The sequence below is a fragment of the Ambystoma mexicanum genome, chromosome 1q (genome assembly GCF_040938575.1).
Source record: "Ambystoma mexicanum isolate Mex_15411 chromosome 1q, UKY_AmexF1_1, whole genome shotgun sequence".
In the NCBI taxonomy this organism is placed as follows: Eukaryota; Metazoa; Chordata; class Amphibia; order Caudata; family Ambystomatidae; genus Ambystoma; species Ambystoma mexicanum.
The window spans coordinates 324,345,209-324,363,849 of NC_090922.1; the positions used below are offsets into that span (position 1 = coordinate 324,345,209).

General features: G+C 43.6%; 1 protein-coding gene across 1 annotated transcript in view; it reads right to left on the minus strand.

Annotated features, from left to right (window-relative positions):
- Nucleotides 1-1,403: 1,403 nt before the first annotated feature.
- The window catches only part of SLC7A10 (solute carrier family 7 member 10), a 748,564-nt gene continuing 731,326 nt past the window's right edge, over nt 1,404-18,641 (minus strand). Inside the window, exon 11 of the mRNA XM_069639254.1 lies at nt 1,404-1,719. Coding sequence (XP_069495355.1) covers nt 1,589-1,719 — 131 coding nt within the window. The 3' untranslated portion in view covers nt 1,404-1,588. The remainder of the gene's footprint in view (nt 1,720-18,641) is intronic.

Here is an 18,641-nt window from a genome sequence, read left to right on the forward strand (position 1 = left end):
GCAGTTCCTGAACTATGATAGCGTGTGCTCAAACTCAAGTGTATTCTCAGAAACAAGAATACTTTGCCAGGCAAGTTCAAAGACAATCTTCATGGCAGAAGGCATTGGTGATGAGAGATGGCGGGCCAATTAGGTAGGGAGGTACAGTCCGGTTCACCACCTGACACCTGGGGTATGAGCTTGCATGCTACTAGTAAGCTGAATGATCCAGAAGGGCACGAGCGTGCCAACCAATTGTAGAGGGCTGTATAACGAAGGGCCTTATAATTTGAGAGCCAATGAGGTACCGTGTTTCTAATAATTGTTGAAGATGATTTGCACTAGGGGTGGGCATGAGTTGTCCACCTGACTGTAGAGACCCACTCACAACCCATCCCCTTATAGAAAGTATAATAAGATGTTCCCCTTGAGCCAACCACAACCCCCGTAGGTTTTCACTTATTTGCCACGTAGTATGACGTCACGTATGATGAGTTAAGTATTGTTTTTTTATTAAATGCTTTGAGAGAATGCTGTGCGACATCCGTTGATGTCCATTGTAACTCCTGAGTTGGTTCTGTTATTTGGTGTAAGAGTTACTCTGCTTCCCATCCACTGCATGATATGCTACCGAAAAGGACTTTGTTCAATGTGAATCAATGAAAGATGGAGAAGGAATAAGTTACTTACCTATAACTCCTTTTCTCCAGTACTGGTGTCTTTCATGGATTCACATGCAACCCTCCCTCCTACACTGCTCTGGTGATTCTTGGTTCTTACTGCCACAATACGTGCGCTACCAAATCTGAAGATGACTACCAGGGGTGGAGCTCAGGGAACTAGTCTAATTGACTGTGGGCAGTATGGCCCAAAATGACTAATAGAGAAGGAAAGTGACAAGCAGTTTAGAAATATATAAAGGTAAACTGGTTTAATGTTACTGAGGATTCCCAGCCTGACGACTGGTAATATTCAAGAGCGTGTGAATCCATGAAAGATACCAATGCTGGAGAACAGGAGTTACCGGTAAGTAACGTATTCCTTGCACTGCTTTGCCCATGCTATTCCTGCAATATTTGCCTGTGTGACTCTAAGACTGCTTTCACTGTTTCTTGCACCTTGCCCTGCCTCCCTGCCTGGTCATGCTGTTGAAGTCGCATGGTTAAAAAGCTGCATTTTGCCCTTGACCATCACAAGGTTGGAAGGTCGTAAGGATGTTGCACTCCTCTCTTGCGAATTTGCTCCAGGGCCATGCATGCTGCATGCCGGTGTCTGTGGCTCGAACCTGGCAGCAATATTGGTGAAAGTGGCAGGCCTAGTATCATCAACTACAATCCTATGAAGCAACCGCTCTCCTCCTTTGCCACCTCTTAATTGGTAGCTACAATGAAACATCTGTCTGAAAGGTTGGAGTAATAAAGAACTAGTTTCTGGTTTTTATTTTTAGGAAAAACCAAGAACACATTGATGCTCATGAAGACAGGTTCTGCATAATGGAGCCACATCTTGCTTTATGTATTTCTCCACCATAGTGCTAAAAAAACATTTTTTACAAAAAGGTTTTTGCCAAAAAATCAACATGTAAACAAAAATCTACTACTATAATATTTTATTTTTTCTTTAGTGACTTTTCATTTTCTGAAACTCCTGAATTTATGTAAGATATGAACTCTTCTGTTGGCGCCTCCTGCTGGGGGTAAACCACATAGCAAACCTTCTGCCCACAGTACGTCATGGACTCTGCGGAAGAAAGAAAGAAGAAAACCCTGTAAGTGCACTAAATGGAGAAAGCAATACCGTTTAACAGTGCAAGGACATCATTTTTGTGTGACCAACAACACATGCTAAAACACAGCATGTGCATACCCGTGCAAGGGCCTAGCTTTTCGATAACCTGCTTGCCGATTCTACACAATATCTTCATGTTTAGGCTCTCAGGTGCTGATTTAGTTACAAACAGTGGCGAAAAGACTGTTGATATGTACAGTGCTAGATGGTAAACCTGTATACATGCACATATGCCTTATTGATGTGACACTGTACTTGCCTGTTGATTTTTTCTGGCATTGAGATTTGCTGAAAGGTGAGCATTCTGTGTGTTCCTTAGTTTCAAATGGTTGCCTTTTGCTGTCATTGAAGGAGCCCCAGATCTCCATGCTTGACAGAACGATGTTTGTTTTGCTCAACTTTTTTGATTATTGGTATTCCTTGTATTGGCGCACATGTTAATACTGTCCTTTATGGTATGTTGTCATTTGAATCTGTAATTGACGTGATAGCCACAACCTATTGGCTTTAGCAATGCCTCTTTGAACAGAAATGGAAGGGAGTGAAAATATCAATCTACCAGTAATTGAGGCAAAGACAAAACATGTTGGGGTTAATTTATAGAAAGTAGGAAGGCATGGAGGAGATCACCAACGTTGGCACTTACCTGCGGTTGCGTCCCTGCCTTTCAATTTTGCACATTTGCACAGTGGAAAACCAAAGTGTTAAACTAGCGAAAAAACTTGGATGCCTTGCTTTTATTCTCCATTTTTCAGTGTAAATGCCGACTGTCATTTGCGCTTGGCAGACACCATTTACAATGGGTTCGTATCGACGCTATCTGCTTTTAACAGGTGCTAAAAGCAGGCAAATTCCATATTCATTTTATGCCAGTATGAAAATCTCATGGTGGCTTGAAACAGGTTTATAGTGACATTTTCGAATGCCATATTTTCGAAATGCTATTTTGTCGGCACAAAATTGCAGATTTTTTTTTTTCGAATGTTTTTTTATTTTATTTTTGAAATGGGGGGGGTTCCCCCCCAACTCCCCTTTTTTGACACTTTTTTAACTTACGAAACAAAAAAAAATAGAATAAAAAATAATACATTTGAAAATAAAAATTTTGGTAAATTGTTTTCGACAAAATGATATTTCGAAAATATGTTTGAGAATTTAACCGGATACCCTTGAAACCAGGTGGTTTAGTAGGAATAGTGGGAAGGGGAGCTGGAAATGCATACCCCCTTCTGTCTCGGCACTCTGCCTTCCAAACCAAGTTTAAAATAATGGTGTCAAAAAATATGTAAACATGGGTGGTGTCATTTAACTCACTCTTTCAACTTTCTCCACTCCAGGTCTTTCAACATGACCACACCTCACATATGAAAGAAGTAAGGCCTGGGGCAGAAAAAGGGCAATAATTGCTGTAAGTAAGCAAGGGCAAAGCTAGAGACTTTAGTGTGTTCACAGAACGCATGAAATTGACCGAGTGGATAAACACGTTAATTAGGGATTGCAGGTGTTGAACCTGGCAATGATTTGATGCTTTACAAATCCGCTTTATTAACCTTTTTAAAGTGGGGTAGATACATTATGAGCACCACACCAGGGCTACCACAGGACATGCAAGCAAACCCATGCTCTGCAGAAAGATGAACTCAAATACTGACAACTGGTTCTCGTCTTGAGACTATAATGCAGAAATCATAGGTAGGTAAAAAATTAAAGATGTGCTGGGATGAAATCTGATCTACCGGCTAAACTGGAGATTGTGAAACAAGGATACCTGGGGTAAAAGACAACTTCTCCACTTGGCCACATTCTTAGATACTGGGTAAATCACTTTAACACAGATTAGATAACCTAGGAGTGATTTGTTTGGCTTACACTTTAAAAAAGAGGAATCATTTACCCCTAAAATTCACCACTGTCACCCACAACACCACTCCAAATCCACCTATATGAAATTCCACATGCTTACCTGCCCACCTTTACCTTGCATGTTCTATTGATGGTGGGGTTTGAAGGTCGTGCCTAGCCACATAAGGTTACAATTGCCATATGATAGAAGCCCATGGGCACGTGAGACTGTATTTTATATATAATGACTGTCTGGCATTTGAGGCTTAACATGATATAACATGGCACTATTTGTGTATTTGAGGTTGCACTTAGCACATTACGACAGCACAACTAACTTCATCACTTCCTGTGGTGTAGTATGGGCCAAAAGTAATGTGATGTTACTTTGTGCAATGTCCTTGAGGACAAAGGCCATTTGATGCTATTTTTATTTTATTTAATGCATATGGGTAATACAATGAAGACTTTTTCTTTCATATAATCGCACGATTACAAATTGATTAAAACAACAATCAAAAATAAGGGCATTCCCCCCAAAATAGGAAAGACATCTATCCCAACACTGCTGAATGCAGATGACGTAATCTTAATAGATCAAACCCAAATTGGCCTGCAACGAAAATTAACCAATCTGTCAAGATATATTGAAGAAAACAATCTTGAAATGAACAAAACGAAAACGAAAATCCTCGTTATGGAAAAATCAAAAATGATGGTACCCAAAAACCATAACTGGTTCCTTGATAAAACAAAAATCGAAATTGTAACCAACTACCTATATCTAGGAGTGATAATTGATGGTTCAGCCAGAGAAAGCACGATGCAAGACATGCTCTGGGAAAAAACGAAGAGGCTGACAGCACAGACCAGATCGGTCGACAACCAATTCGGAAGATTTTCGCTCCTTCCATCTATTCAATTTTATAAAGCAAAAGTTGTTCCGTTGCTTATCTACGGAATGGATGCAACACTAAACATGCCCTTGTCTATATGGAACAAACTGGAAGGCCAGGTGTGGAAAGCCGTGTTGGGCTTACCCAAGTCAACACAAATGGCAGCAATCCGACGAGAATTGGGCCTCCTATCCTTGACAGCATCAGTGGCGCAAAGTGCAATGCAACTTTACAGAAAAATACTAGTAGCCGACACCCTGCCTATTTACAACATCATTGCTGAAGAAGTCAAAAGTGAAAAATGCAAGGCACGAAACATATGGGTTGCTCGGCAAAAAGAATTATTGAGACAGGTGGCTTGCTCGGAAGAAGATCTGAAAAATAACCCTCAAAGAGTCAAAAGAAAAATGGAACAAAAGGACTGGATCGACACAATTGATAAAGCAAGAACAGACTAACTGCTGGCCCACTTCCCCCCAACATTTAACAAAGTTAAAGTGCCCCAAAATTACTGTGCCAAATTCCCGAATAAACTGCTCCGGAACATATTTATGAAAACAAGACTAAACCTGCTATTGACACATGAAAGTCTGGCAATTAGAACCCCATTGGCAGAAAACGGCGGCCGCTTATGCAAAAACTCAGAGCAGCCAGAAACACTAAGACACCTAGTGATATTGTGCCCAAAGACAAAACCGATTGTATCTACCTGCAGCCCCTACTCATAGACGCTGTAATGGTTGATGAAGACTCTCTATGGAACAGATTGCTATCAGGAGGGACCACAAGATGGACTATAGCAACGGTCAAACTAATATACCTAGCGTTAAAAATGATTACCCCAACATCCTCTGATGAATAATCTACCGCTCGAAAACTAATCACACAAATAAACTGGGAATTGACTTAGCCTGATGGAGAGACCGAATGGAACTCGTTTTTAACACGAATACTTGATCTACAAAAGATTCTTGTAAAAATCATTTATTTTTTGATTAAACTCAAGTAATAATAAAAAAAAATTAAAACAATAATTTAAAATGTATACATAAAGACATAACTTTTAAAATCCTTATCCATCAGCACATATACAACAAATTCAAATTTTCATACACTAATGGGAGCATATACAGATTACATTATTACATTTTGGAGGTATACACTAATAGCCTGTCTTGTATACGCTCCCAAACATGTATTGCTGCTGCAGTAATCACAAGCGACTCTGCCGCCACAATCATAGACCAAAACTGAACTTTTGCAATGCTGCTTGGTCCTGTGCAAAAACTGTCGTAACCTTTAATGTAAATATTAGATACCTTCTTGCATGCCGTCAAAATGTGCCTGCTAGATTCTATATGCTTGGCACACAAGCGACACAATCTTTTTTCTTGTGGTATGTTCTGCCAAGTGCCTGTGTGAGCTAATACCAGCAAGATATTTAGTTGCAGGTACATAATAAAGCGTCTTGGTGTGTGAGAGCATGCCTTAATCCGGTAACTGCACGGCTTATGATATTTAAAGCTTTGTATGTATACTCTGCATAACGCCTTTTATTCTCTAATGTGCCAATAGATCTTACTTAGTGCCCTCCCAGTGACTTGAGTTTTAGTTTGTATAGCCAATGGGCCTCATTCCAAGTCGGCGGTAACCGAGCTGGAAAAACCGGCAGGTTGCTGCCAGACTTGGAATGAACTACAGCCTCCGTGATTGCTGGAATTACCGGGGCATTACAACCCTGGTGACCCGGTAATTCCGGAGGTGGAATTCCATAAATCCCCATTCCCATGGAGTCCCATAGGACTCCGTGGGCATGGGGACAATGGAAACACTGTTTCCGTCTATGGCGGAGCCGGTGATTCCATTTCCGTCTGCAGGCAGGTGGCGTTACTCCCGCCAGGTGAGACCTGGCGGGATTCACACCTCCCGCCTGCAGAACTCGTAATCTGCTGGTCCGGAAACAACAGTGGTGGCGGGTTTACCCCACTGTTGTTTCCGCACTGGCAGACTCTAAATGAGGCCCAATGTCTGCTGCCTCTATCAAGGGCAGTCCAATATTCTCCACATCATTTTGTACTGAATCAAGCCATTCCAAATGTGCTTTATTGCACATTCGATAACGTGCATCTTCTTTGGACATGGAAAACATACAAGGAACTTACTACAAGTTATTTTCCTAATCATGTATAAAGAGGAAATACCTAGTTCCATTCTCAGTGCGGCCACTGGAACGGGCGTAGGAGAGCTCAGTAATAACCAAAGTATCTTTCCTTCTAATGTGTCCAACTAATCCACGTGATTTTCAGGAACAGTTTCTAAATCATATACTATACATGGTACAATGGCTTTGGTATACACTTCCAGAAGTTCCTCTACTGACTCTCCAACGAACCTCCTGATAAATCCCCCCTCAATGTCAGCCATCGGCGCATAGCCTTAGCTTTAACATAGTATTGTGAGGATGTAGGAGCACCGAAGAAGGTTAGCCCATAGGTTTTAACCTGCTCCACCTTTATATTCTTAATATGCCAGCAAAACCCAGCAGTGCGTTGACCTTTACTCCGTATATGCCTAACCTTGGTCTTTGCAAGGTTGATCTTCAATCGATTCTCTGCCGAAAACTGGTCAAGGTTGTCAATAGCTCATTGAAGACAAAGACGAGTGCGGTGAAGTAGAACCTTAACGTCCGCATAAGTGATCCATGGTGACGCCACCCCTCCAATACGAGGCAGAAAAGTCTGTGCCCTACTTACTTTCTCCCCCATGTCAGCCACTTAGAGGTTAAACAACAGGGGCACAAGAACGCAACCCTGTTTTAGACCCCTATCATGGGGAAGGAGATGTCTCTGTCTTGAGAAAGGTGAAAGGCGAACCGTTGTATCAGTATATAGAGCCCTGACAAAATACAGCAAGTATTTATTAATGCCCCATCTTTCTAGTTTTTACCACAGAATGTGGCGGTCGACACAATCAAATACTGTTGAATAATCGACAAAGTATATGAATAGGTCATGATCATCCCTACTCAAAACCTCAGCGGCCAGCAAGAGCCCTTCCTAAAGCCTAGCTGTTGAGATTCTAGCAGATGTTTATCGCCAACCCATTTATTGAATAATTACAACAGAATAATTGCAAAAATGTTCCTGCTAGAATCTAGCATAGCTAGTAATCTATAGGTGTTAGGCTCTGTGCAGCAGCCACATTTGTGTATCGGAATCAATATTGAGCTGAGCCAACTACTCAGAAGCACTCCTGTTGTACATATTTTATTATACATTTTGTGCAATACACTAGCCCAAAATTGAGGATTGGACATCAATACAATGTTGGCTAGGCCATTCGGCCCAGGGGCCCTGGATGGTTTTAATCTTTCCAGAATGTCAAGTATATCGCTTATTTCTATATTCGGTACGGGTCCACCCGAATTAACAAAGGAAAATGTACATTTGGCAATGCTTTGGTCCCAATAGAGTGCTTTTACATGAACCTTCCCGGCTTCTTCGGCTGTAACTCAAATTTCCATTCAGCCAGATAGGCCAGATGTAAGTGCCAGAATTTCCAAGAGATCACTTGTATGTGTCAATCTGTAGACCAATTTTCAATTTGCTGATGCAAAACTGGCTTTGTGGCCATGCAACCAGTTCATATGTTTAGAGGCTAATGCCCTGATCTTAATTTTTTGGAAGTATGTAAAGCTTTAAAATACAAAAGACAAACCCAGATTAAATCTGTTAAATCACACTGATTGGTATGCTGGTATCTCTCTTGATGATGGAGAGAATGAAGCTAGAATCATTCTGTGTTACACCTTCCTACAATATTTTATTTTTAAAAATTGTCATGTTTGGTAACGTGATTGGTTTACTTTCCAAGTCAGTTTTATAAAATGTGATTATTTTAGTTCATGGTAAATCCTGGAAATTAAAGTGTTCAAATGCAGAAATTGCAGAGTTGGCACAAATCCCAGATTCACCCCTTAACTAGTGTGTTTAATGCTGGGCAGCCAATTTCATCTTGTATTACCTAGCCTCTCGACATTGACAGCCACTAAACTTTTCAAAATTGTCAGCCCTTCAGAGTGATTTCCCTCTCAGGGGATGATCTTCAAAACAGCCCCACTCATGGTTTCACCGATTATAGTGTTGCCGCCACTATGATAGTGAACATTGAAATATTGCATACCACAGGCACTTATTCTTTTCATCTCTAATGACAACCCTATTTGAAAACCATGTCCCACTTATAATCCCAGGCTGTTTGGGTACAGACACCTTCTTGGTAGTGCCTAATCTGCATCCACTATCCATGCTATGGTATGTGTAGCTTTCTCCTTCCTCCTAATTGGTCTCCTCCATCCATGCTTGAGCACATTTGCATTCTGTGAGGCAGCAAATGGGAGTTCTCTGTCTATTCTGGGTCACATGTACCTTTGACAATCCTGCATTAATACTACAGGCTGCATACCTTCCTGGATACTACTGATAAAAAGTCTCCTGTATCTATGCTAGAACAGAAGTAACCTCTTCGTAGACTGATAATGTTGGCCTTCAAATGGTAGTTGCTTATAGTTCTGATTAGAGCAAGAATGGAGAGGGTAAGGGGACTTAAAGGGAGTAAACATGCTTATTTGTAATGCTGTGAGGCAGCATATCAACCTATGGGTGGAGATCGCGGCGGGGGGGGGGCAACGGGGATATTCTTGATCACTTAATTCCTTTGGTTTGGTGGAGGGGCGCCCCCAAGAATGTCTGTGCCCAGGGCCCCAAAAGTGCTTAAGATGGCCCTGGAGATGTTCATGTGCAATCTTTGATTTGTAATCTTGCTACACCGAGAGAACACTAGGTAAGGTGATCAGAATGACTAAATAATTGTAATGGGTTATTTATAAAATCCTAGGATAGGCCACCAACATATATATAGGTCTAAAATTTGACATTGGCTGTCTGGATGCCACTTCAAGAGGGCAAAAATGTTGCGTGAGATGGGAATCCAGGCTTTTGCCCTCGATATAAACTGTGAGGATGTAGCTGGGACTCTGCCATTCTAAACACAAAGGAGCTTTTGATTTGATTATGGCTATCACACCCACGTTGGCTGGTGTACAGGGCTGGTAATGGGCCGCAAGCCTCAGCCTCGAAAGGCCAGAGCAAAGCTAGGACCTCGGCGAGGGCTCCGGTCCCGACAAGGGGGACATTGCTATTCACAGCCTGGGGCACCATCCAGGGAGCAAATATTTTTTTCTTTTTCATGAGAGACAGGCTCTGCGTGTATTGCATGAGCCCAATCTCCCATGTAAAAAACCAAATAAGACAGCCCCACCATAGAAAGTAGAAGTCCCTACCATAGAAAGTAGAATTCCCTTTTCTATTGCCATGGTGGGTGCCGAGGACTGTGAGGGAGCGCCGGGACTGGAGCAGAAAGTTCCAATCGAGCAGATAAGTGGGGAGGAGTTGGGAGAAGGATGCAGGAAATCTTGGGGGAGGTGGTGATGGTTAAATGGGGGTGTGAGAAGAGAACAAAGACAGGCTCCCTGTTGCCTTCCCACGATCAAGCTGGCAGCACCCGGGGAAGGGTCTCGGGTGGCTGGGGAAACCCAGCCAGTACACTGTGTGCTCCCGCCCGTGTTTCCAGCCATCTGATTGGCTGAGTGCCCTTCGCAGTGTGCAAATGCTATGCCAGGCCTGGCTATGAAACTGATTCCCATGCTGTCTCTGTGGCACAATTGGTTAGTACATAGGGATAGTAACTGAAAGGTTGGTGGTTCAAGCTCCCCCAGAGATGCTGGGACCTGGCTTTAAGTGTCACTGTTGTTAGAGTAGATCCCTTTAAAAAAAATACACTTAAAAAAACTGCATGTAAATGATGAGTAAAGGAATAAAGGATGAGATAAATATGCCAGAAACAGTGATTTTCTCGATTCTTCCCAAATCAGGGGACCGGTGTTCTATAAAGGTAAGGGTTCTGAAGGGCAGGGCGGGCTAGTCCAGTTAGGTGTGTCCCGTTAGACACAGGATGCTGTTTTCCTTGATTTGCAAGCCAATGAAAGGAATGCCTTTGTTTGCCATCACCGCAAATTGATGTGTCAGTTTGGTTTCTCTGACATTATAAAATCATTAAACTGTTTGAGTTGTTGGTTGTATAACAATTAAGCTAGAAGTTGATTTGCTGCCAAACTAGTTTTGGAATCCATATCTTCTGGCCTGTCAGAGATTGTGCTCTGCCCTGACCTCCAATGTCCCCCTCCCTCAGCACAGGCACGTACATGAAGATATATACACTGGATGCAGCATTGTGCATTTGGGCACCCAACCCTCTTCCTACACCGGGGCAGATTTTCAAATGAAAGACCTTCAGGACTGGGGGACAAAGTGGGATCTCTGGTCACACTACACTATGAAATACACCACAGCTCCTGGTGCAGTGAAGCAATTTTATGAAACACTAGAAGTACCCGTACTCCAAACGGGTTCAGTAAACAGACATAACACTCATCAATTGTTGAAAATGAATCATCCTGTCTGTCCGTCACTGTTCTGCCTCACCCTGGCGTGGTGCAGTTCATTGCGGTGCATATATCTCAGAAACCGTGCATCCTTGGGCCTTGAAACATGGTTTTTTGAGGTCCCATTGGGACCTCAAGTTTTGTTACATGTATCGGGACTGGTTGACAAATAACATTTTTTGTTTCCCTTCCCGGTGAACATGGTTTACGGCATCATCAGCAGGCACCATCTCGCAAATATCCTCTTCAAAAGTAATTTCACCTGATGCAGCAATGATTTGGATACTTCTCTAAATGCTACCTGCCTTCACCTTCGCCTCTCAGGTTTATTCGCCTCTCATACATTTTTTGTTTCCCTCCAAGTGAACATGGTTAACGATTTGGCCAGCAGGCCACAAACCCAAAAACACATTTTGACTTGTGCTGAAATCCTGGAAACTGGGTGGGGTGTCCAAATGTCATGTAGCCAGTATTGTCCAGAGGGTCCTAATAGGTAACTCTGCAAAATTTGGTGCAGATTGATGAAAGAACAACGCTTCACCAAGACACAAACCTACAAATTCCACTACAAACCCACAGACAATTTTTGACTTTATATATATTGTTTAGTCAGCCATTTGTGCCCTACAAAATTGTAAAATAGCTGCTCTTCTGCTGAAATCAAGCCGCTCTGCATGGATCAGAATACTGATCCCTTGGACCGGCTTTTGGATTCCCCACACAGCGTAGGAATACCGTGCCGAACTAGAATGGATTGGATGCAGAGAAAGGCACTTAATTACCTTTTCCTCGCTGTTTCTCTACGTTTCTCTCATTTAGAATAAGGCTGCAAGTGAATGGTCCGCTGTACGCCCCCAATTATATTGGAGCCAGAGGCCTGGGGTGCTTAATAGAGCATCGCTGTTCAGTTACAGGGATTCTCATTCTACAGAGTCCCTAAAGTAAATATGACAATGAGCAGCTTGCCCCTTAACGGGTATCATACTTCAGTTTCATTTAATTGCAGGTTTTTGTGGTTTACAATGTTCAGCCAAATTATAGAGCTGTTTGGCATTTTCAGAGTTAGTAATCTTCTATTCTGTACAGCAGTACAGTGATTACAAACATGTTTTGCTTCCCCCCCACCCCCCTCCATTTTCATATTGCTCTGAACACTACGGTCTGAATACCCCTTGGGTGGGCGCAAAATACGGCATCCTCCAGACAGGTCCTGGTGCTCTGAAACCACTGCCGTGGTGATTTGGTGCAATATGAAAGCTTTGTAAAACATAGCATAACTTAATTTCAGTTTAGAATAAGTAACCCTTTATTTACATTTTATTCCCTTTTATGTCTACTGCCTCATGATAAGAAGATTATACACCTGTTCAATGGTATGTTTTGGCAACATATACTTAATTTCGAATGCTCTTTGGAATGTGTGTTTATTTTAAGTCAAAATGATCTTATAAGATGTTCTTTTATGGTAGTACCCAAATTGATCGTTTCTAACTGACTGTATGGTAAATCTGGCTGAATTTGGACAGTACCATTCGATCGTTTGGAAGCGATCAATTTGGGTAATCACTACCAAACATGGGGAGCAAGGGTTGCAGGGGTGTCCCCTGCTCCCCATGTTTGGTAGTGATTACCCAAATTGCCTATGTCAAGCCCAATATATGATATGATATGGCATTTAGAACGCGTCAATACACAGGTGTTTCATGTTGCGACAAATCAAGGGAGGGGAAACCGAGGGAGGACAAAAACAGCAATCTTACTAGGCCTAGTGACATTCAAATCGCGCAATTGTAGGGGCGGGTGGTGATGCGAGACGTGCCGGGGGGAGGGAGGTAGAGGATGGACAAGTGCAGCACAAGGAAACAGGAAACAACAAGTAGTGCAGTCAAAGGGTGGCAAGTATAAGTGTTAGAAGTGCAGACAACAAGTGTCTAATAAGTGCAGGAGAGGGGACTGTAGGGTTACAGATACAGAACACAAGCGCAGGGATTGCCAAGAGGCAGTGCAGGTTTGGAGTTGGACAGGCATGGCCCTGGGCCCGAATTCAGAGCGTTGCCAGGTGACCAGTGCGTGTAAGTTACAGACAGGAGATCAGCAGGGGAGAGGAAGAGATGAGGCAGAAGCAAAGAGGAAGGTCTTGAGGTGCTTCCGGAAGAGGAGATGGTTCTGTTAAAGTTTCAGAGAGGCAGGGAGACTGTTCCAGAGGGAGGCACCAGCCGAAGAAAGAGATCTGCCCCCAGCTCGTTGCTTGGAGAAGCGACTGACCCTCAAGGAGTTGGAGGTGAAGGAGCGAAGTGCTTGAATAGGAAGATATTTCGGTCGAGAGAGTTGGAGGTATTGCCGTCCCAGGCCACAAAAAGCCTTGTGGACGATGCAGAGGGTCTTGAACTTGATCCTTGCTGCCACTGGGAGCCAATGAAGGGATTTCATTGCTGGAGAGATACGAATCCTGGGTTTGAGGCCAAGGACAAGTGTTGCAGTCCTATACTGGATGAATTGTAGAGGACGGAGAGTAGAGGCAGGTAGATTCAGAAAGAGGCTGCTGCAGTAGTTCAGCCTAGAGAGAACCAGAGCTCTGGAGACAGTGGGCTTCGGGGGGAAAGTGAGGAAGGGAAGAATACCTCTGAGGAGGTGCAGCTAGTAGTTTGACTTCTTAGAGACATCAGAGATGTGAGGAGAGAAGGAGAGTGTGGAGTCAAAGATGACCCAGGGGTTCTTAGCCTCACTGGTAGGTGCAGGAAGAGGGCCCAGAGTGGGCAGCCAGAGAGTGAGAGGAAAGAAAGGTGCTGTTGAGCCGATGAAGAGGACCTCTGTCATACTGGCATCAAGGCAGAGATCATTGGTGGCACACACCTCCTGTATTGCAGACAGACAATCCGGGATGAGAGCAGGGAAGAGGTGGCTAAGGGGAGACTGAAAGCGAGCTGAGTGTCATCTGCATAGCACTGAAAGTTGGAACAGAGATAAGCTATGCGGTGGGCGAGAGGTGTCGGGTATTAGCTGTACAGCCCAGGAGAAAGATTATAGCCCTGGGGAACATCACAGGTAGAGAGAGAGATAGAGGAGAGGAAGGATCAAAGTTAGACCTGGGAGGGTCGGTCAGAGAGAAAGGAGGTCAGCCAGGCGAGGGCCTGATCAGTGATATCCAGACTATCACTGAGCCGGTTCAGCAGGATGGCATGGTTGACTGCATCGAAAGCAGAAGATAGATCAAGGAAGATGAGGACAGAAGGATGGTTAGTGTCAAGGTTTGAGAGCAGGTCTTCACAGATGTTCAGAGAGCAGTGTCCGTGCTTCTGGCTGCTCTCAAGCCAGACTGATGGTTATGGAGACAATCAACAGATTCAGTGTGAAGGTTAAGCTGGAAGATGGCCACCTTTTCCAAGAGTTTGCCCAGAAAAGGAGTAATAGAGATCAGGCGATGGTTAGCCAGATAGGACGGGCCAGCAGAGGGTTTCTTAAGAGTATGCACAAGGGAGTGCTGCAGGGGGGAAGGGAAGGCTCCAGTGGCAAAAGAGAGTGGTTGCAGAAGTCGGCCAAGGCTGGAGCGAGGGTGTCCATATGGTCCTTGAACCTATTTTGACAAGACTTTCATAGATCGGACTTGTCTAGAAACCTTGTTGGGTGGAACAAAGGAAAGGAAGAGAAGGGAGGAGGTGAGGGGGCCACAGGAAAAAGTAGAAGAAGGAGAGCAACAGAGAGTGGACAGGATGGCCTGGGTTGTAGAGATGAAATGTGAAGCCAGGGCCATGCAGAGGGAATGGCAGGGAACAGGAGAGGTAGAGATTGCAGCAGGATTGGCCAGCTCCTTGCAGATTTTAAAGAGTTTGGCTGAGTTGTTAGATGCCGCAGAGGAGCGGGCTTCGATGTGAGCTCTCTTCTTCGTGTGGACAGAGAGTCGGTACTGCCTTTGGAGCAGGCGGCAGGCCAGTTTGTCAGAGGGTTCACATGATGCCCGCCATTTCTTCTCAGCCACCCTACACTTGCAAAAGCATGACGAGGTCTGAACAGAGTTGCATGGCTCTATCATGTTCGAATATTTGAGGAAAGGGACGCTACCCCAAGGCCTGGTAGTAGAAATGAGCCAAGGCTCTTCTTAGACAATCCAAACTTTATACTACAATGGAGCTATGTCGCCAATAAGTGCGGCTGTGATTGGTTAATTTTGATAATAGACACAGCCACAGAAATGACGGAGAAAAATCTAGTCAACCTCAAAACACTCGAGGAAGAAATACAAAAAGTAGTGCCTCTAGATCTTTATAAAAAGAGCCTAGACAACCTCTTGGCAGAAATGAACATCTTCAAAGATGACACGCTGAGAGAGCGAGTGAGAAGGATCAACAAAGACCTTACCAACTTTAGTCATGATAAAGTCTTCCCATACACACAAGAAAACTACTAATCTCAGGAGGCGACAGATGGAGCTTTTCCCAGGGGAGGACAAGGGAGAAAAAAGGTGTCTTTCAGGAACATCTTCTTTAGCTCAAGCGACGGCAGCTCATATGGGGACCCCACGACGAATCGCAGTAAATTTAACCAACAAAACCCGAATAGGGGAAACAACTTCAGGGGCTGTAGAAGTGGCAACAGCGGAAATAGTGGAGGCAACCAAGGAGGAAGACCAAATGACCAACAACATTTTTTAGAGAAAAGCCCGGAATCCTGGGACCTGGAACAAGGAGCATGCAGGCCTTGTGGTGAACCTTTCCAGCTATCAACCGACAAGGGAAGAGGTGCAGGTGCACAAAAAAGGGATGGGCTTTGTCCCTACCAACTTACACAGCCCCTTAATGTTCCGGCAGGAGTTCAACCAGTTTATGAGGAAAAATTCACTTACACCAATTTTTTGAGGATAAAGCATACAAACAAGAAACTTCGGATTTGGGTCTCTGTAATAAATGTACGTTCTGTGTGCCTCCAGCAGCCCAGACCCCGGAAGCATTGGTGTTCCAGAAAAGGGTATTTAAGGATGTGGCCCAGCTAGAACAACAGGCAAAAGGGAAGAAAACTTACCAGAACATCAGCCATAAGGAGAATACAGCTTTGAAAAACCTGTCTAACAATCAAGAAATTGTAATACGCAAGGCCTACAAAGGAGGTGCAACAGTAATCTTAAACCACGCAGACTACGTAAGGGAGTGCAATCGGCAATTATTGGATTTAACATGTAACCAACCTTTGATTGAGGATCCCACACTACGATTGTCTAGGATAATTGGCTTGAAAGTCTCAAAAGCTGAAGAAAGAGGATGGATCAGCCGGAAAGAAGCTGATTTTCTGACTAAAGATAAATACCAGATTCCGCAATTTTACATCCTCCCGAAAATCCACAAAACTATGGTTAATCCACCAGGGAGACCAATTGTTTCGGGGGTAAATTCAGTATTGGAACCCCTCCCTCGATTTGCAGACAAATTTCTCCAACCGCTCATGAAAAAGATGGCCTCATAGGTACTTGACACCACGCAAATCATCTCGGAGCTCGAAGGGATGGACTTTGACCCACAAACTGAGATCTTGGTGGGTTTGGATGTAGTCGCTTTATATACAGGCATCTCTAGACGGCCTCACTGGAAATGTTGGAGAAAAACTGCTACGAGACAATACCGTCAAAACCACTCCTGTGTCTTTTATTCTATGGTGTGCTGAAATGGCTCTAGTAGAAAGCTATTTCCACTTCAATGGTGAATTCTACAAACTGATACAAGGGACGGCGATGGGGGCAACTTTGGGCCCCAGCGTGGCCAACTTTCGTCAGCTACATAAAAATGTGGCCCCGCTATATAGATGATATCTTTATCATCTGGACAGGCAGTGAACAAGAACTGGTCCTATTTTTTAAATGGATCAATATACAAAAGAGATTCCTGCAGTTCACGCACCAGCACAGTGTAAAGTCCCTCGATTTCCTAGACATGACCATCTCTGCCGATCCTGAGATTAAAAAACTGTATGTCAAGCCATTCAACAAACCGATGGATAAAAACTCTCTATTGCATTACTCGAGTTTCCACCCCCGCCATGTACGGGACAACTTGCCACTGGGACAATTCTTAAGATTAAAAAGAAACAGCAGTAAGAAAACAGATTACCAGTTGGAAGCAAAGAAAATGGAAGACAAACTCACAAGTAGAAGTTATCCGCAGAAAGTCACTCGAGACGCTTGTAAAGGGGCGAATAACAATAATCGAGGAGCCCTCTTGGAATATAAAGAACAGAGGGAACAAAAAGAAAAACGGAAGCAAATAGTGTTTGTCAATACATACAGTCATCTCTCAAATGGGATCAAGAAAATCATTGGTAAGAACTGGGACTTCTTGGAGAAAAGTGAGCAACCAACTGCAAGACCAATCATTGCATTCAAGAGAAGCCGGAATGTGAAAGACCAGATAACAAGAAACGATGTGAGCCGGAAACCGGCTAAACAAAAAACACTACCACAATGGGGTTTTTAAGATTTAGCAGGCCACTCTCCATGTGGTCAGTGTACTTGCTGTCCGTTCACCTTCAAAAGTACATCAGTGGACATCAGACTCACAACACGATGGCAACAAAAAACATTCACAAATTGCAACTCTAATATGGTCATCTATGCAATTTGGTCCCCCTGCAAAAAAATCTACGTGGGCAAAACCGACAGGAAAATAAAACTCCGGATTGGTGAGCACAGGAGCTGCATTAGAAACAGAAAGCGAAATGCACCACTAGTAGACCACTGTATAGAGTCAAGTCACACCCTGGATGACTTAAGAAGGACCATCCTTTACAAACAAAAAACAGGTATAGACAGCAACAAAGACAAAAGGACACTACTGAAAAAAGAACAATAGATGATTTTTCTAACGAACAGTATTCACGCAGGGCTTAACGAGAAAATTGACTGGTGGTCATAAGAATCTTAGTATGAGGTTTGAAAAAAGTCATGGTTAATACTGATATCTCGATAAGGCAAGGATACTCAAATGGTGACTGATCTGTTCAGTTTAAACATTGCAGTATATTCAAATCTGTGACAACTTTATCACTTGACTTGTAGCTAAAAAGAAAACCTTCAATATGGAAGAGCGGTTCCAAGTACTGTACGACCAATAGGAGGAATCGTACAGAGGAGGGTGTTGCCCTGATGTTGAAGCCGACACATAATCCACAAATTGCGCATGCGTGACTGGGAATGTATACAACGAAGCTCCCAGATGTATATTAACCAGGCTAAACCCGCCCCGGGTGAAGGATGTGTCGGAGAGAAATCACTGTACGAACAAAGGGTGGACACTAAAACAACGCGCTACAGGACTGAACGGTAAGATGATGCGGTGTGTACTGCGCCTTAACCTTGTGATAAACCAGGACAAAGTTTTACGAATGCCCTGCAGTAATACCGATGCGTGCCTCATGGTACAGCCCCTTCCTATCTGCTGAGGAGGACTCTAGAGAATGGTTATGATGCTGCTAACACGAGCGATTAGGCACACACAAGCTGCCGCTGTGTTGAGTCGGGAAATCAGTAAATCGGTAAGGACTGATAAACACACTCTGTGTTTCATTGATTTGCAGTGAGCGCCCGGGGGAATACTTGAACCAGAAAGGCCATTTGCTCTCTCCGGTATCCACATATTTGCAGAACGGAGACT